General features: G+C 41.7%; 5 protein-coding genes across 9 annotated transcripts; 2 read left to right on the top strand and 3 right to left on the bottom strand.

Moving 5' to 3' along the window:
* Window positions 1–644: 644 nt before the first annotated feature.
* Window positions 645–6,553, bottom strand: pcyox1 (prenylcysteine oxidase 1). Of its 3 annotated transcripts, XR_009716322.1 has the most exons (10): window positions 6,435–6,553; window positions 6,033–6,147; window positions 5,507–5,713; window positions 5,223–5,397; window positions 4,891–5,102; window positions 4,664–4,816; window positions 3,197–3,893; window positions 1,051–1,098; window positions 952–978; window positions 645–666 (listed from the first exon to the last, which is right to left on the bottom strand). XR_009716322.1 is itself a non-coding variant. In XM_061292733.1 (8 exons), the coding sequence occupies exons 2-7, from the start codon at window positions 6,145–6,147 to the stop codon at window positions 3,226–3,228; spliced, it is 1,530 nt and encodes a 509-aa protein (XP_061148717.1). In that variant the 5' UTR covers window positions 6,435–6,553; the 3' UTR covers window positions 1,249–1,487; window positions 3,197–3,225. The 3 variants fall into 3 exon arrangements, 2 of the variants coding, with proteins under 2 accessions (XP_061148717.1, XP_061148715.1); XM_061292733.1 differs by lacking the exons at window positions 645–666; window positions 952–978; window positions 1,051–1,098 and adding an exon at window positions 1,249–1,487; XM_061292731.1 differs by lacking the exons at window positions 645–666; window positions 952–978; window positions 1,051–1,098 and having other exon boundaries at window positions 1,528–3,893.
* Window positions 6,554–6,897: 344 nt separating this feature from the next.
* Window positions 6,898–7,894, top strand: fam136a (family with sequence similarity 136 member A). Its single transcript, XM_061292812.1, has 3 exons — window positions 6,898–7,182; window positions 7,253–7,393; window positions 7,528–7,894. Exons 1-3 carry the CDS (start codon window positions 7,096–7,098, stop codon window positions 7,714–7,716), a joined length of 417 nt encoding a protein of 138 aa, XP_061148796.1. The 5' UTR covers window positions 6,898–7,095; the 3' UTR covers window positions 7,717–7,894.
* Window positions 7,895–7,957: 63 nt separating this feature from the next.
* On the bottom strand, window positions 7,958–13,979 carry gmcl1 (germ cell-less, spermatogenesis associated). Of its 2 annotated transcripts, none has more exons than XM_061292734.1 (15): window positions 13,841–13,979; window positions 11,963–12,126; window positions 11,753–11,876; window positions 11,238–11,334; window positions 11,061–11,158; window positions 10,850–10,962; window positions 10,669–10,734; window positions 10,332–10,416; window positions 10,169–10,259; window positions 9,947–10,087; window positions 9,764–9,833; window positions 9,593–9,668; window positions 9,290–9,435; window positions 9,062–9,149; window positions 7,958–8,993 (listed from the first exon to the last, which is right to left on the bottom strand). In XM_061292734.1, exons 2-15 carry the CDS (start codon window positions 12,118–12,120, stop codon window positions 8,853–8,855), a joined length of 1,494 nt encoding a protein of 497 aa, XP_061148718.1. In that variant the 5' UTR covers window positions 12,121–12,126; window positions 13,841–13,979; the 3' UTR covers window positions 7,958–8,852. The 2 variants fall into 2 exon arrangements, with proteins under 2 accessions (XP_061148718.1, XP_061148719.1); XM_061292735.1 differs by lacking the exon at window positions 13,841–13,979 and adding an exon at window positions 12,488–12,795.
* ggcx (gamma-glutamyl carboxylase) lies at window positions 13,339–18,042 on the top strand. Its single transcript, XM_061292714.1, has 15 exons — window positions 13,339–13,538; window positions 13,763–13,966; window positions 14,034–14,192; window positions 14,542–14,707; window positions 14,773–14,851; window positions 14,911–15,017; window positions 15,088–15,251; window positions 15,432–15,721; window positions 15,855–15,986; window positions 16,098–16,249; window positions 16,455–16,624; window positions 16,692–16,822; window positions 16,897–17,044; window positions 17,167–17,371; window positions 17,499–18,042. The coding sequence occupies exons 1-15, from the start codon at window positions 13,514–13,516 to the stop codon at window positions 17,656–17,658; spliced, it is 2,292 nt and encodes a 763-aa protein (XP_061148698.1). The 5' UTR covers window positions 13,339–13,513; the 3' UTR covers window positions 17,659–18,042.
* Window positions 17,566–21,961, bottom strand: snx24 (sorting nexin 24). Of its 2 annotated transcripts, XM_061292809.1 has the most exons (8): window positions 21,685–21,961; window positions 20,862–20,945; window positions 20,124–20,228; window positions 19,736–19,830; window positions 19,579–19,608; window positions 19,429–19,493; window positions 19,182–19,248; window positions 17,566–17,703 (listed from the first exon to the last, which is right to left on the bottom strand). In XM_061292809.1, the coding sequence occupies exons 1-8, from the start codon at window positions 21,751–21,753 to the stop codon at window positions 17,664–17,666; spliced, it is 555 nt and encodes a 184-aa protein (XP_061148793.1). In that variant the 5' UTR covers window positions 21,754–21,961; the 3' UTR covers window positions 17,566–17,663. The 2 variants fall into 2 exon arrangements, with proteins under 2 accessions (XP_061148793.1, XP_061148794.1); XM_061292810.1 differs by lacking the exon at window positions 17,566–17,703 and having other exon boundaries at window positions 18,031–19,248; window positions 21,685–21,960.
* Window positions 21,962–22,161: the final 200 nt, after the last annotated feature.

Below are 22,161 nucleotides of genomic sequence, written 5' to 3' on the forward strand. Positions count from 1 at the left end.
TTAGTCGCCACCTACAGTCCAATCCCCCCCCACTCTTACCCTTCTCCGAAGCTGCTGCGTCAGAAGAGTTTCGGCCTCCCTCTGCAGGAAGACCAGGAGGATTAATTATCGGTGTGTTATGTAATACTTATGTGTGCAGCACGTGTTGTACTCACCTGCTGCATCGCTCTGAACCTCGCTGTATACCTCTACTATGGAAACAAATCATTATTATATATTTACTGCCAACGGGAGTTTCTAATGAGTCATTTTATTCCCCGTGCACATTACTGACACAGTGCTACTATTTTGTCCATATATGTAGCTGCACTTACCTGTTACATCACCGACTGATTCCACACTGTGCGCTTCCACTGTGGAAACAACATCAGTGATGCATATTAGACGTGCACACGACTTATTAGTAATATTTGAATTCTTACCAGATTCATCTGTAGCAGCCCCTGTTTGGATATTGAACATACCATGTTATCACGCAAACCTGGGTGAGGTTGTCAAGTGATGTTTGGGGTTTCACTTACCAAGGTAGCGGGCGTCTTCACTTTGCTTCTCTGTAACTAGAATACAGATGTCACTTGAATTCAATGCATTCACTCACACACAACAGAATCGTACCGTTCAGCTGAGCGGCTTCATCTTTCTGAGCGGCCTCAAACTCCAGCTGATCTGAACACACAGAGAATATATAATAATAATAGTAATAATAAAAATAATAGTAATAATAATAATATACATATAATATACGACTCAAGACGATTATTATTATATTTTAAATACTATTAATGACAACGCAAGATATAATTGTTCTATTTTCAGTGTTGAAAAAACCCAACTAAAAAATGTTTTCAACAATTTAATCATCCCGTGGCAAATTACAGTACAAGCAGCAAATGAGGCTATATATATATAAACGGCAAATTTACATTTCAAATATAAAGAAATGCTCATTACCTATTTTCTTCAGCTCTGTCAGCGCATCTGTAAGAAAAAAAATATATAATTGTGATAACCTGATGAGCTTTTCTTTTTTTTTTACAAATTACTACTCACCATGATGAACCTTTTCCTTTTCCACAGACTGCAGCGATGCAGAGAAAGCTACAGCAAAAACAAATACATTGATAAGAATGCATTTTGAAACAAAGTACAACAAATGATACAAGTAAATAAAATTCCAAGTTCATTAAATAATCTTACCGGACTGCAAAAGTGCCGCAGCAAGGACGACAAAAAGCGACGCTAGAAATCTCATCGTAAACGGTTTATCTTTGAGTGTGTGTGTGTACAAACGGCGTCAACGTTCTTATATGTCCTCTGATGTCCCGTCACATGTCGTGCTTGGATTCTGGTACCATTGTCCCCCTGGACCCCGTTCACTACCTGAGTCACATCAGTACAACAGACTCATCCTTATTCAGAGGCTCAATGGACACTCATTGTTAGGCCTTTAATCACATGGGCCTTTATTTAGGGGAGGATGCTCAGAGCTGTCAAAAAAAAAAAAAAAAAAAAAGTTCAAAGACGATGTTGACAAGTGGAGACAATGTTTATTTCCTTTCATTTTATTTTTTAAATCTGATTTTATTTGGCTGATAACTGGGAGCTCACAATGCTACACAGTCACAATTGGGGCATTGGTAGAGGGGACTTTTGTTACTAAACAAATACACAACACAATGTGTCAGTTCAAAGTCTCATAAAACATTTTTTACTTGTTCCAAAGTGTTTGAGTTCATAAATGTTGTCAATTAAAGTGCCTATTTAGCCCTCTTTAAAAGTGCTTTAGTAAATGCTTCTTCTTTTTAAAATATAGTTGCCAATGCATTACAAAAGAACAATATGGCATGTATACAATACTTAAAATGACAGTTGCAAACATTTGTCTCCCTGATTCCAGTTACACCAGCATAATTATTCTACAATAGTAATCTTTAAAAAATAAAAGTAGCTTTATTTACCCCATTTCGTGTATAAAAAGAATTTAATGGTAGTCTGTTCAGGAGGTAGGTCAGAGGAAGAAGTTATCGTTAACCAACATTTACAGTTTAAACATATTTAGGTATAAAGTGTTTTGCTGACTGAAGGCCAAGAGGGAAAATAAGGAAAGGTCCGAAGTTAAGCCTCATTATCATACAATAAATTTCAGTGATCGCACATACATATTGTCCTCTCATACGAATTAAAATTTTAGAAAAGCCTCACTTTGAATAGTTCGGAGAAATTATTGACAGTTGGCATTGTAAAACATTTCGGGCCAGCAATTCCAGTGATTTGTGACGATTTCATGTCATGACAGTTTAGCAATAATGGTCGATTTTCTGTCTTCTCCAGTTAACTTTAACTTTAAATACTTCCCATCATTTGTGATAGCGATACCCCGAACTTTTTTTTTTTTTTACAGTACACCAAGCCACATTTATTGGCCGATTAATCAGTTTTATTGTCGTTCAAATATCGGCATTGGCCAAAAAGAAATTTATATCGGTTGGGCTCTACGCTACAATTCCACGTGGCTCAGTAATTTATTGTAATTCATGTCAGTGCAATGCAGTCACGCCTGTTAGTAACAAAGAAAACCACAACTAGTCGTTTGGAGTAGTAAGTGTTTCTTAATAACTTCTGCAAAACGTGCCTTTCATTCTTGTGAGGCTGACTTCAGAAAAGCCCAAGCTCATTGCGAAACAACGAACACATGTATGGGGACGCTTTTAAAGCGGAGCAAAGTTCAATCTAAATGATGAAAAATTGTTGAATTTTAATAATAGGTCTACTTGAGATGGAAACCAGTGACGGAAAAGAAAAAAAACATTTTGATTAATATTGTATTTGTGAAATATAAATAAAACTTAAAAAACCACCCGTCATTATCCATTCCTGGAGGCGGCCATTTTTGCTTAACTCATATTCCACAAAGGCGATAATAATCAGAATTAGACAAGAGAGGGCACACATATTGTAAAGATTATTTTTAAGAAAAAAATGACGAAATCAATGCTAAATTAATTACAGGACTCTAAATGTTCTATGGACCCAATGAGAAAAAACGGCACACTATTTTGCCTACGCTGTAGGTGCCACTTTGCAGACTAGCAGCTCATCTGGAAGCGATAAAAAGACATATTTTTGGCAAATCATCATCTTAATAATAATAATTCTGTTGCCGAAAATAAATCTGACCCTGATTCCAACCAAATACCTGATGTTTTTGGGCCAACGCCTTGTGCTTCAGAGTTCCCCCCGCAAGCGCGTGTGCAGGTCCTCTTGGTCGATCCGGCCCTTCTGCTGGTGCCAGCGGTGGTGCGCCAGCAACGCCACGTTCCTGGCTGAGATGGCGCTCATCTCCATGGAGCTAGCTGCCCACTCCACGGCGCTGAGGTAGTAGAGTCTGCTGTGGAGGATAAAAGGCGGGGTCTGGCGTTGTGGGGAGCGGTAAGTGGGGTAGGCCAGCCATGGAGTTTGTGATACCGAATCCCACGAGAGGAACAAACGACGCAGGTCCTCTTGGTCTAGCTCTCGTGAAGAAAACACTTTCCAAACTTTGCTGTGGCTGGCGGAAGGTCGGCTGTAGCCGGCCGGGATGTGGACCGGATCGACAGATGTTAAACTGTACATGTGTTCTTTGGAGTCTGCGGTGAGAACTTCAGACACCGTGAATTCCGAAGGGGGCCGTGTGACTCCAAGGTAGGACGTGTTAAGCACGCCGTGGACCAGAATGGAGAACACTCGGTGGTAGATGCCTGGGAAATGGGACATCACGGGCGGGGATAGACCTGAGAACAAGATGTCAGACTTGCCCTGGTGAAGTGGGGTTGCTATGACAACGATGTCATACATGGAGTGCCCTGCACCGGTGTCTCCAACATAATTGACCTCATAGAACCCAACGGAGGGCCCTGCAAACAAGGAAACAAATAGAGGTTATGGAAAATTGACTTTTTAATCAGTTTCAATGTACAAATAGTGAGGCAGAGTCAGTATTTGCTGGCTGAAAACCAGATTTGATTGGCTTAGTGACCTGGGATGACTTCACTCGCATGTAATTCGTTCGCATGCTTTGCCTTCTACGAGACCGCTACAGTCTGCTTGAACAACAAGTGCTCATATTTCATACCATATATTCTTTCTTCTATGGATATCAGCCAGGGTCCAAATGGAAGCACTTCAGGGTCTGGAGCCAGATCCAAACCAGGCTCTAGCATGTTCATGACCCTGACCTAAAGGTCATTCAGTCTTTCATTCATTTTCAACGCTTGTGATTCTTAAATCCGGTATGTCAGCTCTCTCTAGTGGCGTGTAGGGGAATACCACTATACTAAATGTTGAAATAGTCAATTTGAGAGGCTTCAACTTTTTTTTTTTTTAATCCTGTACAGTACATTTGTTGTGTTTAACGTTTTACGTACAATTTCAATTAAACTCTTTTATTTAATACATTTTAATGAAATTGTTATTTGGGTAGTTTTTCCCTTTACATTTAATTGCAATTGTTTTTTATAAAAACTTGGACCTACTACACAACTAATTCAGTGTTGGTCATTTTGATGGTAGTTAGTGTAAAATGTTTGCTAAATGCTGATATAGGCAGTTCCAAATATTTTGGGGTGGGGTGAGTGCTTGTCAGTTACTAGGCTGAATATATACGAGAATGACATGTGAAGGATACCTGTCTTGGAAGGGCGGACTTTGAACAAAATGTTGGTCACGCTGGCTCGGATGAGTTCACTTTTGCTGTGGTAAAGAAGTCCTGAGCAAACTCTTTTGTTGCCTCCGTCCACAGCCCAATGGCCTGAGTCAGACCCCGACAATGACACAGCCCCTGGCAGAACAATGCAAAAATGTCAACGAAAACACCTCATCTCAGAGTACATGAAGAGGCGTGAGATTGCAAACCCGCGAGGCCGTTGATGCGGACGCTTTGGCCGTAGGTTTGGCGCGTGAGGGGAGCCACCACGTCGTTGAGGTAGCTCTGCGGAAATCCTTCGGCTCTCATGGTTTGCTCCAGCGAATGATTCATTAGGCTGAGGAAGTCATCCCCTCCCATGGCGTGCAGAAGCCTCTCCACGCTGGTGAAGGAGTAACCGTACTGCTGGTACTGGTAGATCCTATTGACAGAGGACATTTTTACCTTCCATGTGAAAGAACGTCAGGGACGTCACTAGACATGAACCTCACCGCAAGGCACTGAAGGACGTGAGATTCACTCCCCCCCCTCCCGTACTCACCTCATAAATTTATCCATAACACTCTCCACCCACATCTGCATGAACAGATAGTTGAGCCCATAGCGCCACAGCATGCGCAAGAAGTTTACGATGAACCAGTCACTTTCTTCGAAAACGAGCTCACTGCCGTCAAAGACCGCCTTTTTCGACGGGACGTCCTGACGTGTGGAGATGCCTGTAGATAGATGTAATAAAACATTTTAAATAGCAAACATTTTTACAAGAAAACTTCTTTACATCAAATTTGTAATCTTTTCAAACTTCTAGCGTGTTGACTCCATTACCTAATTTGTCAACAAAGTGCTTCATGTGGAGGTTGAGGGGATGGATCGCCACACCTCCCGTTTCATATTCCTGGTTTGCTATCTGCGCCGTCGCCAGTCTTCCACCGACATCGCCGGGTTCGAACACGTCTATCTTGACAGTAGGTCCGAACTCCTCCCTCAAGTAGAAGGCTGCGGCCGAGCCGCCGATGCCTGCTCCTACCACAGCTGGACGAGAGCAACGTTGACACTGTCAATCAATGGTATGCACATACATGGTGATGTGCTGCTGTGAGTGTCCATATGTACAATTCATGCATCGAGTGTGAGACTGCCTTGGGCTTGAGTAGTTATTGACCGCAAAATTAAAAACGTCAGAGTCTATTTGGATTCAATTCATGACTTCAAATCTTGAAAATATGCAATTTTATTCTCAGAAAATTACAACTTTAATCTCATTGTCATTTTATATCAAGGTGACCCTAATACGGCTTTGTAACAGTAAAATCAAAGTAATCAAGATAAGGAAGTCTTCGTGAAATCTCACCAATGTTTGTGGGTGGTTTATGCAGCTCCTGAGTTGAAGCAAAACTGTGACAAATTGCCAAGAGAAGGACTCCCAGGCTGAGAGTCCCAACACACATGATGTGGTCCAACAACATCTGAAACAGCACGAAGCAGGCATGTTACTGGCAAGTGTTTTATCAGCCATGGCTCAAAGTCTGACCTAGTTTTTACTTTTCTAAAATAATGATGGATAGAGCGTGCGTTCACTTAACATTCCAACAATACACGTTTCATCCATAGTCGAGTAAAAGGGGAAAGGGGGAGAAAGATATTAGAATTTATAGACAGCATAGGGCAAGGCCAATTCTCGAAACTACAAGTCTACAGCGTTACTCTTCGACATAAATATTCCGACCCGTATCAAAGTTCTTTGACTACTTACACAAAACGGGGAAGTTTTCAAAACGACGTATATAGACGAAGCTTGGCTCGAAGCGAAACTAATTGTTGTTAGTTTGAACAGTTGAAAAGAGATAAATGACGTCCCTTCCGTGGTTCCGGGCTAAGTTTCAGTGTTTCAAAATAAAAGTAATTCAAGCTTTTGCATGCACTCGGAAGCCAATAATACAATATTATTTTGTTTCATAATAATCATTTAGGTTATACTTAGATTTAAACCTCCATCTGTATGAAATAATTGCGTCTTAAACTGGTATTTTGAATTATATTTTATATCCAGAATTGACGTTCGGTTTCAATTGTTATAGAAAACACTACCAACATATGTATTTCGTCACCGTAGTGCAAAAAACAGAACTATATATATATATATATATTTCTAAATATAGATATTTTCTATATATTTTGAAAAACGGACTTACTCAATAAAAAGGAAAAGGCGGTCTTCATCCAAACTGACAGCGGAAGTAACCCGGAAGTAGCAAAACCGCCTTAGTAAACCATGCTTGAATGGAGGTGACCTTAGTGCCTAATCTATCCTTAGGTAAAATCAATTTCGGACAGCTCCCTCGACCTGTGCGCCCGCCTCGTATTGTTTAACACAAAACTTGTATTATATAAAGTATTTAACGGAACGAGCAGACATGGCGGAGGCTCACCAAGCACGCGTTCAGGCTGTGGTGGAGGAAATGGTCCAAAGCCTGGAAAGGGATCACATCCGCAAAATGCAGGTAGGGCTTCTGATCGTGCACACTTTCTCATTTGTGTACAATTATTAAGGAGGTGTGTCCATGCTGGCAGGCTCGCATGTTCAAGTGCAGCGCGGACTGCTGTGATCGAACCACGGACTCCATGACTCAAGTGCATCAATGCATCGAGAGGTGTCACACTCCTCTGGCCAAAGCCCAGGGGCTCGTCACTAACGAGCTGGAGAAGTTTCAGGTTAGAAATAAAAGTTATATTCATTTTTTGCACGAGTGGACTTACTTACCACACCTCAGTCATCGTTTTGAGGTCAAGGAGAATGTGAAATTCTTCCCCATTGATATTAAAAGTAAATCTGTTACCCCCATCAGGACCGTCTGGCCAGATGCACAATGCACTGCAACGACAAAGCGAAGGATCTGTTTGACTCGGGTGCCAAGGAGCCCGCCGTCCGGTCGCTGATGGAGCGATGCGTGGGTAGCTGTGTGGACGACCACATGAACCTGATCCCCAGCATGACCCGTAGAATCCAGGAGAACCTGGACTCTATACCCCAATGAGACAACAAATGTCAACACTTGCACTGAGCTTAGTAGGAGACGTGGTATTCAAATGGTCCAGAATGCCAGATTTTGAATCATTCACAAGGTGTTGAACTGTCACATATTTAAGAAGTTTGTCATTTGTAATACAGTCTGTCTCTGTGAAACAATTAAACATGGACAAATGCAATGTTAATCAGAATTTCGTGTTAAGTGAAACCTAAAAGTTAATCAGTGTAAATGAATACAGAAGCGGAAGTTTATTTAGATATGACAGCACCACAGCCCAAATCAATGGGCAGTTTTATTGGCAATAAACATCTTGGATACGTACAAAAAAAAAACCTTGAAATATTTTTTATAAATAAATGTGTACTAAAAACAAGGCGTGCCGCAGCAGCACGAGTAACAGTAACCTCGGATTGCTACAGTCATCTCATTTTGACATTACGACGCAAAGAAAAATATTAGCGGTAATGTAACGACGGAAGCAGTCAACTGTGGGAAATCCCCCCAAAAAACTAAGACTTGGAAGTGCGAGTGCCTAAATAAGTGACAAAAATGTTGTGTGAAGTGATAGTGAAGCCACATTAGAAAACCAATTATGAAGGAAGCAAGATTGCATTAGATTGCTGTTTAAAATTGAGAGTGGTGACTATTTAATTTTTTTCCTTACGTATTTCAGATGTATTCGCAAAATAAGAAGCTGCTGAGTTGTACATGATGTCAACTAACACCATATCTTCAATACACAGCAAATTGGAATAGTTCCTCATTTATTATTCTTTTGAAGTATTTTACCCGTCTGTATACAAAAAAGGGCAATTGCAGATTTCCTGCTTTGTGATGCCAAGACAATGAGGCGGAAAAACCTCACAATTCTCACTTCCAGAAGTCCATAGGACAGTCCCGTTAATGTTCCCATCAGTAAAGTTGAGGTGACTGGTTTGTGTCAACATGAGTGCAGAAATGGGAATTTTCCTTGTTGAGGTATGCAGCAGCTTCACGCCACGAGAGAATGACAGCAGTCTTCAAGTAACACAGTAGGGACGTACTCCCCGCGCTGGCTCATTTGTGAAGTCAAAGGTGCCGGCGGAGTGTACAGACAGCGTCAACGTTACCACAAGAACGGGTGGGCGACCACAGCGTGCCAATCAGGAGATGCTGCGGGCACTTCCCTCTTGCTCCGAGGGGTCCGGACGGTGGTCCACGCACGGCGAGGTGTACAAAAAGTTGCAGCAAACGTAAAGCGGGAAGGACAGCAGGCGGCTGTCCAGGTTCATCACCACATACTCCTGTGAGATGGGATACGAGCTAAGCATCTTGGTCTAACATCCTGTGAGGATGAACCATGGTTCCTGACCTGGTCCTTCTCAAGTGTGAGAAGCTGGTACCCAGTAGAGCGGCTGCACACCAGCTTGCCGTGATTGTCAAAGGAGGCCAAGCGTAACCTGGACAAACAATAGCAGCAAGTACATTGTAAAGTCTGGGGAAACAGCACTGACACAAAACCTATCTTCCAGAAACCACCTTTGATATGTTGCATCACCTGTGACCCACAACAGGAAGTGAATGTGCGGCGCCTGCAAACCTGTATGCCAGATGTCGCCGTGGCTGCAAGCTCACAGCGCCCCCGCATGGCTGACTGAGTGTGTTCCTTTTGAAGATGATGAAGCGGTTGGTGTAGGTCACGAGCAGGTCGAAACCGAAGTTGAAACCCGTCCATCGCCAACAGTACTGAGGATTACAAAAAATATATACCATTATTATATATCAAATTATATGCAGTATTTTAAAATATCTACAAATCGATGTCATATGTATACAGTTCATCCTCATGCATTTAAAAATGTTATGTGCATAAAGCAAACTTGTACTGTCTGTCATCACTCACGTCTCCATCTTTGGTCAGTTTTCTGCCACACCTCATGCTGCTAAACTCAAATTCTTCTTTGTTTGCTTCCTGCGGACTAATGGTGACTAGCATTAACAATTCTTCTAGTACATTGAGCTGAGTTTAAAAATACATGTCACATAGATTGATTGCAGTCAAAACTCTTCTTACCCGTTATCATTGTCAAATTCTGTCCGCAACATGGCAAACCACTGCGTTTTGTATACTGCTGTCAACCAATCTGGAAGAGAGGGTAAAGGAAACAATGCACTGTAACAGTTTCCTGCTTTATCTTGTAATCAGTTTTGCGCTGTTATTTCAAAAGAAAAGAATTAGCAATGAAATGATGTATACCAGGAGGCAAAATGTTGTCCCGCTCCAAGATGCGCGCAGAAGCGAGGTCGTTGACGATATACTGAAGACGCACATATTTGAACACGGAGCTAAAGGGGGCCCCCTCGTCAGTGCTTAAGAAGGGCTTGCTCACACACAAGTCTGTAAGGCAACCACAAACAATTGTCTAGGAGAAAAAAAAAATGCAAAAGCAAGGATGCTGATTTCAATCATAAGCAGTACTGGTCCTGTGCTTGCACAGCCACGCGTCAGCATCAGCCAGAAGGTGCTTTATGGGTCCGTCCCACATGGGGTTGAGTTGCAGGAACATCCACTGACGAAGAGAGAAAACCAATTCATTCAATAATGCACTGAAAATCAGTGAAGCATAAAATCAAATCTATACCTTCTTTAGAGCAGTGTAGACATCCATCTCCACCTGCATGACGAACAAGTCGGACGACTGGATGAGCTGCACCATCATCTCCATTCTGAACAATTTCGAGTATGTGAGAGTTCATTGGCCGCATCCTTCTATTTGCAGATTTATTTTTCAATATTTTAAGCAGTTTCATCCATCATTTTTTGTGGAAAAAAATATTTAATGTGTATCAGCAGTTTTAGATTTAATTTTGTGGTTTAAGTTTCCCCCCCCCAAAGCATTTCAATAGGTTTCAATTATATACGGATGTTCGCTATTTGGAGGGTCCTCTGTAATAAATGATCCAATTAAAACCACATACCCAATTTCTTTCATCAAGTCCACATTTTGGTGCGTCATGAGGTTGTTTAGTAGCCACTCCAGACATCTGCACACCAAATAAAAGCATTCAGAAGCACATTGAGTTTGCCAGCCATATTATACTTTTCTCTGAATATTTTGAGGTCAGACCTTATGAGCTCTGGTAGAAAATAAGCACTGACTTTTTCATGACAGAGTCCAAGGCATAGATGCAAGCGGATGCGTAGTAGCTACACACCGTCTTCGCGCTGATGTTTTCTTTCATGGTTTCACCACACTGCTGGATCAAACCATCCTGCCAACACAATGGAAAAAAAAAAAAAAAAGATTATAATACAGTATTATAATACAGTAGCACTAGTTACTATCAAAACAGTAATTCCTTTTACTGACCAGCTGTAGCATACAAGCAGCTGCAAGAATACTGACAACCCCACTGGGTTTGATAAGAACGTCGTCACGGTACAAGGAGCCAAAAACTACCTGCAGAGCTAAAGACGCACAAAAAGAAAAAAAATCGAATGGTGAATAACTGTTGCAAGACTTCACCACTTTAAACCGCCTTCTCACCTTCTATGTCAATGTTCTGGTCAGGTATCTCCAGGTTGATTTCCATCATTTTGGACTCCTTCCATGAGCCACTGAACATGCTGGAGAAATAACCCGACTGGCAGGTCCCAAAAGGAGGTAAGGGTTAAGATAAAAGGTGACACTATGGCTAGATTTACATTGAAAGGTTCAAGTGACATTTGCAATAATTTAAAAAATGTAACAATTTGTTTCGTCAAATCAAATCATTTTTATAAACCTCTCGCACTAGTGCGTAGGCAAGACTTTTTTTTGGCTCTGTACATGCAAAAACGATTGAGAAATGAGCCAGTTAAAATTTCTTTTCAATGTACATAAATTTCCCCCAGCAACATGGCCTCCACGCAGGAACAAAGCTTCGCCACCTTGCTCCATCGCGGTGGTGTATCTAGGGCAATAAATTAAATAAAAACTGGGCACCTCAACCCACAGTGTAAATCCAGCTTTCAAAACTATTTGAAAATTAGGCGTGTGATGCTTATATCTCTTTGTTTCACCTGGCACAGGTACAATTTATGAAGTTTCCACTCTTGGCCGAGTGCGCAGATGCTAATGTCGCTGTTTTCTCCATTGAGGAACAATGTTTGATAAATGTAATTGGAGGTGCTTTTCAGTTTCTTCCTGTTCAAGGTTAGAGAGAAAAATATGCATTTAAAGATGGCATGTGAGGACAGCTTGCTAATTTGCTGTTGAGCCTGTTGACTTGCCTCCGCGGCGTATCTGGAATGGCATCATCGTCCTTGTCATCTTCACAGTCACACTGTGTGTTCCGTTTTCGCTTCCATTCACACCTATGTTTACGAGTGCTTTCGCCGGTTTCGTCTGGTCCCTTCGAGGACTGAAATCTGCTTCCCAAATTCCCCATTTTTGCCTGCAGAAACAAATACATTGAGTGACTGGAAGTCCAATTCACAAAATTATTGTTTACACTTTTAAGGACAATGCAGATTTCATTTTAGTCATTCAACACAAACACATAATTAAGATAGAAGTCAGAGTTAATTAAACAATTGGTGAACTAACACATTGATACTCCAAAATAGACATTAATATTTCCTTGTATCAAAATCAAGTACATTACTCACATTCATAGGTGGGTGCTACGTTCACAACCTACAAGGACTAAACACCATTTTTCCATGCTGCGGTCGGCTAAAAGGCTGCTCTCTTAAAGCTAACTGGTTACCGATATGACGTTTAATTTAGCATATTCAGTACGAACGTAACTTTACCTTTTGACGAGAACGGGGTCAGTCGGGTACGTTTGACGTGGACTTTAAAACAAAACCACGTCTGTTTATCACCTCACCGAGCCCAGCTGAAGATGGGCTTGCTCCATTCACCATACAAAAGTCTTGGACAACGGTGTTGGCAGTCACAAACTAAGCCTTCACAAACCCGCTAAACTAGATACATTGTCCCAACAAAAAAAAGGTGTACAAATGCAAATTTTTACGCGTGTGCTGAGGTGCGACAAAAACGGTTGTTGTATTCGCTTTCTTCCTCTCTTGTTGCCTACGCGTTCATTGGCTGCGTCGCAGGAGGCTGCCACTCTCAATAGCGCTACTTATGGCAGATCGGCAAAGTACACCCAGAAAAATAAACAGTAGGTTTACAACAAAGCTTTTAATTTGGCTAAATGTTGTTTACGACTGGCGTGAATTTAAGTGTTTATTTTTCTTGGACCTTTTTTTACATGCAATGAAAAATAAATTTTATACGTTTTTTGCTTCTTTTCTGCATCTTAAGAAGCTAATTTTGCACGATCACCCTCTGTAAACATTTGTTGCTGAATGTTCTCTCCTGGTCCAAAGTGCACAGACAATCAATATTTGGGATCACGCCCAAAAGTATTTTTCCCCATAAAACAATTTGGAATTTTATTTTTTTTAAAAAAATAAATAAATAAAAAAACATACACAATAGCACAATTCAAAACAAACCTTATTTGAATGAAAATCCTGTTTATTTCTCTTAGCGTTCGTAAAAAATGTTATTTTCACTCCCCGGACGTGACGTTTAAAAATATTTTGGGTGTGGTTTACAAAGAAACCAGCCAATAGTCAACGAGTGTTTCGCCAACAAATTTTCTGGTCCCGCCCCCTGGTCAGCCTGCGGTTTGGGTCTGCGTGGGACTGTGACACGTAAGTTGGTCTGTCTCGTTGACTCCAGGACACCATCTGAGGCCAGGACAGCAGACCAAGATTTTTAATGAGCCCTAAACCACTCTACCTCTGCTGCATTTAACATTTTGAACCATGGAAGCGAGAGCCGCGAGTGCAGGTGAGGTTGTTAGCCTGGCGACGCGCGGTATTGCTTTTGCCAAAGTAACAATTTAATATGAAGAATATAAATCAACTTGCAATTCAACCTAAAGCTGCTTCCCCAATGTAATTCCTGTGCGGGTATACGGCTCTTATTGAAATACAAGCTCATGGCAAGATCTGCATAATGCGCGTGGAGATCTTCCAAGGAAGTTTTGACTTTACTACTGTATAATACCATAGGTGCTTTCGTGGGCAGCGATGGAGGGAAAACAACAGCTAAAAAAGCTTCAGCGCATAAGAAAACAAAACAACCCGCACCTCAAAGTAAGCTGGAGCAGCTCTTCGGGTTCAAGAAGGAGGACCTGACCTCCTGGTCCAGCCTGGTGGCCCTCCTGAACCGACCAACGGACCCTGCATCGTTGGGCATCTTCCGCTGCTTGTTTGGTGACTAGCAATGCTGAAAAATGACCAATTGTGATCAATATCATGATCATGTCATCGTCATGTATAGGTTTGCTGATGGCTGTGGACATCACACAGGAGCGTGGCCTCAGTCACGTGGACTACAAATACCTGGATGGTGCACCCGTGTGCCGCTTTCCGCTCTTCAATTTCCTGAAGCCTCTTCCCATGGACTGGATGTATGTGGTCTATCTGGTGATGTTCCTCGGTGGGTTTCATTCGCACCCCGCTCCCCTCACCTGCACCTCCCTCTCTAGCTTCAGGGGAAAATCTCTGCGGGGGTGGCACTGTTACCAGACATGAAAGCGCACATGTTGCTTTTTAAACCCAACCTCCACCAAACCTCTTCATGCAGTCACTTACTTTTTTTTTTAATTGGTATTGGGAAAGCAAGTCCAAAACAACTTTTGTCATTAGACGAGGCAAAAGATATTTGAATTAGTATATTTAATTAGTTATAAAGTTCACATTTTGACATACAAAACTGGTCTTTGAAAATCAGAAAATAAATGTTCCTTTTTATTTGTGGTTAAATGAACGTCTATGTGCGTCTGAAGGTGCGTTGGGCATCATGCTGGGCTGTTTGTATCGTCTGTCCTGTCTAATGTTCATCTCCACGTACTGGTACATCTTCTTCTTGGACAAAACGGCATGGAATAATCACTCCTACCTCTACGGCCTCATCGGATTTCAACTCGCACTCATGGACGGCAACAGATACTGGTGAGCGGTCGCTTTACGCAAAGACAACTAGGAGGGGGTTTAACGTTTATGTCGCGGCTTTTTAGGTCACTTGACGGCTTGAGGAGACCTTCTATCAGAAACGCTCATGTGCCGCTTTGGAACTACACCCTTTTGAGGACGCAGGTTTGAGAAATTTGTGTTCATGTATGTAATGTTTGTCTAATGGCGTCATCTCTTAATAGATATTTATAGTCTACTTCATTGCTGGCGTGAAAAAGCTGGATGCCGATTGGGTGGAGGGATACTCCATGTCGTACCTGGCGCACCATTGGCTGTTTGATCCCTTTAAGTAGGTAGTATTTAAAATGTTCCGCTCAAATCTCAGCTGACTCAAAATCATGGCGTTGATTTTATTTCAGGGTGATTCTTCCCGTGGAGTTTGTGAGTTTGGTTGTGGTACACGGGGGCGGGCTCATTCTGGATTTGAGCGCAGGATACCTGCTGTTTTTTGACACCACGCGGCCTTATGCGATGGTTTTCGTGACCTACTTTCACTGCATGAACTCTCAGCTCTTCAGCATTGGTAATTTGGTTTTTATCCACTTTTATTATTGCCACAACTCAAGTGATTCTATTTTAATTTGTGGTTTTGTGCTGTCTGGAATGCACTTTGATACCACAAGATGCCACCAAAATAGAAATCTAGCTTATCTCTCATTGATTATGCAATTTTTCTGAGTGATGTTACGCTCACCTCTCACAGGTATGTTCGCGTACGCAATGATGGCGACATCTCCTCTCTTCTGCTACGCCGACTGGCCGAGGAGGTTCTTTGGCCGCTTCCCGGCGTTCCTCAGGGGCCTCCTCCCCTTCACTTCAGCGGACCCCCAGTCCAGCTCCTCCTGCGTTTACCACGCGGGCTCAGGCAAAGGACGCCAGCCAGCCGCATCTAAATCTCCTAAACTGCGATTTAAACATAAGATGGCGGCTGTTTTTACTTTGGCCTACATACTGGAGCAGTTTTTCCTGCCTTACTCCCACTTCATCACTCAGGTACAAGCACGTGTTGCATCAGCTTCAGTTTACTCACAGTTGAGCAATGCTGATCAGCAAGGTCACCGGCCCGCTGATAAAAAAGGAGCGTCGTTCTGTCTCTGGGTCCTGATCGTTTGCTTTTGTCTGCCAGGGTTACAACAACTGGACCAACGGCTTGTACGGGTACTCGTGGGACATGATGGTTCACTCCCGTAGCCACCAGCATGTCAAGATCACATACAAGGATGGCCAAACGGGAGAAGTGGGATACCTCAACCCAGGGGTGAGTTAGTAGCAACCTCTTAAACACAAATACATCTTTATTTACATCACATTTATAGTGACAGGAAGACCACGGAAATTCTCTTTTCCAAATCAGAATTTTTTTTTTTAGGTGTTCACTCAGAGCCGTCGTTGGAAGGACCACGGCGACATGCTAAAGCAGTACGCCACATGTCTCAGTGACCTCCTGCCACGCTACAACATCTCTGAGCCCCAAATCTACTTTGACATCTGGGTGTCCATTAATGAACGCTTCCAGCAAAGGTAACGTCGCGTCGCAACAAGATTGGTTGGCTTCTGTTAAAAGTGTTTCTGGAGAGAAGATCTATTTTGCCTGTCACTATATATCAATGGCATGGAGAGCATTAATAAATAAATATATACTGGTGATTTAAGAAAATTGAATCATTTCCTACAGGCATGATGATCTCTCACATCACGTTTAATATTCATTCTGTCCTCCTTGAAGGATCTTCGACCCGCGCGTGGACATCGTCAGGGCCGACTGGTCGCCGTTCCGACCCAACGGGTGGGTGATGCCGCTGCTGGTGGACCTCTCGCCGTGGAGAACCAAGTTCCAGGAGATTGAGAGCACTCTGGACAACCAGACAGAGATCGTCTTCATTGCCGACTTCCCAGGTGTCACCACATCCTTGTCTGTTACGGAACTGAACAGTGAACTTACTGCATGCTAATTACCTTGCAGGTCTGCACTTGGAGAACTTTGTGAGTGAAGATCTGGGCAACACCAGCATACATTTGTTGCAGGGTAGCCTTAATGTAGAGATAGTTGAGGAGAAGAAGAACTATTCTCTGCAGGCTGGAGAGAAGATACAGGTACAAATTGGAAAGAAAAAAATTATTCCTGCTTATGACAATCGAGTGATGCCTTTGGGTGTTGTGTGCTGCAGGTTCCTGCCGGGGCTTACCACAGAGCGTACACGGTGTCCGAGGGGCCATCTTGCTACATGTACATCTACGTCAACACAACAGAAGCAGCGCTGCAGCAGAACTTCACCAGATTGCTGGACCTCCAGGAGCGCATTCGCAATGGGACAGGTAACATTCAAAGCGACTCGTGCCACACAACATTCGAAAAGTTAAAAAAGTAGCATAACAACACAAGCACACTTGTGCGCAGATTTCAAATCGCAACCCAAACTTGAGTCTTACCCGAACAGAAACGGAACCACTTCCGCTGGAGTTGCAGCCGCTCATGTCGACAGACGACGAAGACGGCGCCGAAGTCGATGCCATCGACCCCGTCGTGAGGCTCTTCCTTAAGAGGCAGCGGCGCATTAAGGAAGTGAAGAAACGCAGGGAGGCTGGCGTGCTGGAACGACTCGAGCGCTTTGCCATCAAGAAGTACTACGCCATACGACGAGGGTGAGTAAAGCGGGGTACACACATTATGACTTTTTTTTTACTTTAGAGACCCAAACTTAATGAGCATGCTAATTGTCAGTTTGTGTGTACCCTGCATAGGCAAGTATTTGTTTTTCTTTTCTTTTAGATTCTTGATGACCGCCATCGCGGTGCGAAACCTGGCGGTGGGTCTGCCTCCGATGGAGCAGCTAACTCAGGAAGTGGCATTTGCCAACATGAAGGAACCCGAGGGAGAAAAAAACCAGGACGATCGGCTTAAAGATGAAGTTGCTCACGGAGAACTCTGAAGACGTTACTGCTGGATCTGGACTGTGTTTGTCGGTACTACTGGACTGTTATGACGGGAAACAGACACACATCCAGATTGACATTTTTGTAAGTTATTTGTCATTTCAAATGACTTTGAAACTAGCACAAGTCAGTATTTTTGCCCAACATCTAATCTAAAATAAATCTTTGGCTGAAATGTGTTTTTACACAAAAACGATTGTAGTTGGATGTTCATTAGTTTTTGTCAACATAATTTAAAATCATTTTTTAAATGTTGAGCAAAGGAAATATGGTCAACAATGTTCAATTGTTGTATGCAAATCTCCATACTGTGAGTATTACTTTGTCAAGCCAAAGCCTTTTTTGTCACTTTTATAATAATAAAAAGCTTATATCAGTAACATTGTGGTTTTAATCATAAATTAGTCAGTTTCGTCCATTTTATGGCACATTGGGACTTTTCATACATACAAGCACAAACGGAACAAGAATAGCAATATGACAGTACAGTTGTACCAGAAGGATTTAGTTCAATCATAATTCAGTGCATGATAAAGATGAGGTCGCACAAAACTGCCGTGTCGGCATGAGACATCAATTCACAGATTCAAGTTCATAACATTGACTACTTCCAGGACAACTGTTTACTGTACACGTAAAAACATAGGGGAGCAGCTCACTAAATTCAAAGATTTCATTTCAGTCGTTTCAACTGAAAATGTGAAATCTATTTTCTAGATTCATTACACTATTAAGTGAAATATACCACCATTTGACAATGAAAACAAACGGACCATCTCAAGAAATTACATTTGAATGAAATAAAATAGGCAGGCATTGGCCATCTGAAAAACTATTTCTCACTTTTTGAAGTGAACTGTAATAATATGATATGCAGACGAGCCACAAAGTGTTTGATTTCATATTGCACAAAATTCGATACTAACGCAGTCTTCATTATTTGCATCCCGTCTGGGACATCACTGGTACTAGTGTCACATACTGGCCATTAATTAAGTCAAGTTTTGATTATATCTTGAAAAATAAATTATAATCTCTTATAGGTGCAAGTACAAAATGAAACCAAGGTTAGGTCAGTCTTTCGGGTTTCCAATGAACCCAATGTCCCTTTCGAGTCCTCTCTGACCCGGGTGCTGGTATTTTAAAGGGAGTGGCACCACGCCGCTCTGCATATATTTTTTTTTTCTAAACCAAGAGGCCTTCAACGCTTCATTTCCCATGTGGTTCCTCGGCGCAGCTTGTATCCCTCAATCATTTTGTTATTCAAATAAATCTCCCTAGCAACCCGCCTCTTTCTCTCAAACTTGATGATGAAAATTTTCACAGTAAGACATGTTAAAAAGACTCCAGAACACTATTTTGCTGCTTCAGTTCTATAAAACGTCTTGATTAACTTCATTCACCTGAATCAAATGCCTCAAACTTATTATGAGATTAAATTGAAAATAAAATCTACCTTTAAGACAATGTAAATGAGGTTTAGTTTCCGTACAACTTGCTTCCATTTTTGTGACTCTACCTGGGCTGGAGATTAGCAAAGAAAACTCCATGGATGACGCCTTCAATCACGACATTTGAAAAGGCATCTGAAAGCCACGAAGGAGAGAGAATGATCGCATAGGGATTAAAATGAAATCAAACTTTTATGGGGTACACCTACAATGACATTTTATAGCTAAAGAGTTTGTCAAAATGTTAGAAACAGCTCTTGCTACGTAATGACTTCTCATTATGCAAGTGTACCTAATTTTGTGGCCTAAACTCACCGTGTGCATCCGGCAGCAGGTAGGGGTCGTTCAGAAAAACCATGATGGGCTGATGTGAAAGTTTACTGAAAACAAACCAGCAATTACGTTAGTTTCATTATTAATTTGAGTAACTACTAATTTTATAGGAACATACCAAAACTGACTCACCTTGATTCTACTGAGTCTGTATCGAAAGACCTTAAAGAAAACAAAATGGAGGGTAAGGCACAAAGGCTTCCAGTGAACAGGCAATTAACTTACCGCAAAATGGTGCAAAAATAAGCTCTTCTTTATTTTTTTTGTTCTGAATTCAGTTTCAACTTACCCACAGCTCTCTGTCTTTGGCAAGGAGGGGAAATGGCGTATATTGAGGAAGTCCAGGAATATCTTTGGAAGAACCTCATTCTCCATAATTATCGTCTGGCGGCACAGAGAAAACAGCAGAAAAAAAATAATTGGGCATTTTTTACCCTGAAGAGCAACTTGTCTTCGTTTAAATGACCAGACTGACCCACCAGGCCCTGCCGATAGTGAGTGGATCGAAGTGTTGGGTGTAGTGTTTGTGTTCAAACGCCCATTCTCCATGTACTGAACTAGCGAGTTGTTGTAAAGTTCGGCGCCATCATTTCAGTTCATTTTGGTCTTATGTTGAGGTCTCAAGTGCTGCAGCAAACACAAAATAGAGGAGAAGCCGGTGTAATGCTGGCGAGTACCTGCAGGTAGAGCTCCAGTCCTTGTCTCCTCTGCTCCAACACTTTGGGAACCCAGTTTCGCACATGCTTGGACGGGATCTCGGGCGGTTTTATGCTCTTCTTCAGCTGAAAACATGAAAGGAAAAAATAAAACCGCATCTAGTTTGGACTAGAGCATGTTTTATGGCCTTCCACATTTTAGCATTTTTTCTCATTTTCGACTCCGTGTTAGACTTTCATGAGATACATTTTTTGATTTATTCTCTGTTTGTATTAAGCCCTGTAAATAAACTCATATTGTTTTAATCTAGTCAATTGTTTGAGTCAAACTATAGAACAGGAAGAGACGATGATGCAGACGAGCTTACGTGAACTGTTGGGAGGCCCTTTTTAGACTCAAAAGTGGGAAGAGGAAGTATTTATGGCTGAGAGTGCAAACAAAATGATGAACATATTTTTTTGCGGTTCAGATTTCCTATGTGCCAACATTTTCTATAGCACTCATTAAGGTCACGGGCAAGCGAACATACAGACAAACGAGCATTCATTCTCACGTTCACAACATTGGGCAATTGAGAATGCTCAGTGGACCTAACATGTATGTTTATGGAATGTGGGGGGGAGCAGGATTGAGGAAAACCCAAGAAAGAAATTCAAGATTAAAGCCACCCAAATTGTCATACCCGATGACTAAACATTTCTTAGTTTGTGTAATGACATCATGCCGCATAAAAAATGCATGACGCTTAATCAGCTCACCATTTTATGCAAGGAGTGAAATTCACTGTAGCGTTTCTCAACAGCATGTTGTCTTCCGCTTGTCAGTACGTCAATCCGAAATACCTGAAAGAGAGGAACGACCGTGAAAAAAAAAAAAGGGGATGTTTGCATCCTGATCCACTTGCAGTCCAACAAGAATGATGGCTGATGTGTCATGAGGAAACATTTGGCAATGGCGATTAAACTTCCTCCCGTCACTCACGTTTGACTACCGCTTGGGAAAAGTAAAAGTTACTCTATAATGAACATATGCACGATCCAAAAGTGTCAAAACCAGAAAAACTTCAGTGTTTCCAAACTGTAATGAGACAATGGAAATTATATGAATATAATGTCTTAGTGAAAACTGGGGTTGGGCCTTGTATTTTTTTGGTAGCAATATGTCACAGTGAGTGAATTAAAAAAATATAAAATAAAAAACACACACACAAGTCATTGAAAAATAAAAAAATGACGATTAATTGGAATACAAAACATCCGCCAATTTTGTCAATATAGATTAAATAAATCAAAAGTACCATAGAAGGAGAGAATATCCCCTTTATGGATTAATTATCGTATGCTTAATGATGTTATAGTGCATTCTGGGGAACGTACGTAGTTTGCTTCCAAAGCGATACTTGACCGTTTTAACTATTAACTGACTGCAGTGTTCTTCAGTTTGGAATGTCCAACGGTCGGGATTGTTGTTTTTATGTCAATAATATGGAGCGCAGTGGACTGAGCAATATGGTATTAAAGTCTACACAGACAACACATAGCGGTAACCAGACATAAAACAAATATAAAATGTGAAGCTCACCGTGTAGCCCCTCTCGACGTGGTTGTTTTCTGAACGAAAAGACGGAATGGACACGCTGATGGGATGCATTACGACAACTAGTGAGCAACTTCGGACCCGAGAAAAACTTTAATAGAGGGAAACACTTGGCTGAGCTGAGTGGACAATATTGAACGTACGCACGTACATGCACACGAAGGCACCGTTAAAGGTCACACTAGCTCAACGAGTACGCTAGTTTGTACTTGTGTGCTCGAGAGGACACGGCGCGGGGCTTTGACCAACGTAAAAAAAACAAAAACAAATCCCACAATGCATTGCGTGGTGGACTCGGAGCCAGACCACATACGGGTACTCGAGTCATACGCTGTATAAATACAAGTGGATACTTTCATTTGGTCCTTTATTATTATTACTATTAATATTACTATCATTATTATTATATTATCGTTATTATCATATTATTTATTATGTTCAAGGATAGTTGGATTGCTGATG

Source organism: Syngnathus typhle, linkage group LG12, assembly GCF_033458585.1.
Source record: "Syngnathus typhle isolate RoL2023-S1 ecotype Sweden linkage group LG12, RoL_Styp_1.0, whole genome shotgun sequence".
NCBI lineage: Eukaryota > Metazoa > Chordata > Actinopteri > Syngnathiformes > Syngnathidae > Syngnathus > Syngnathus typhle.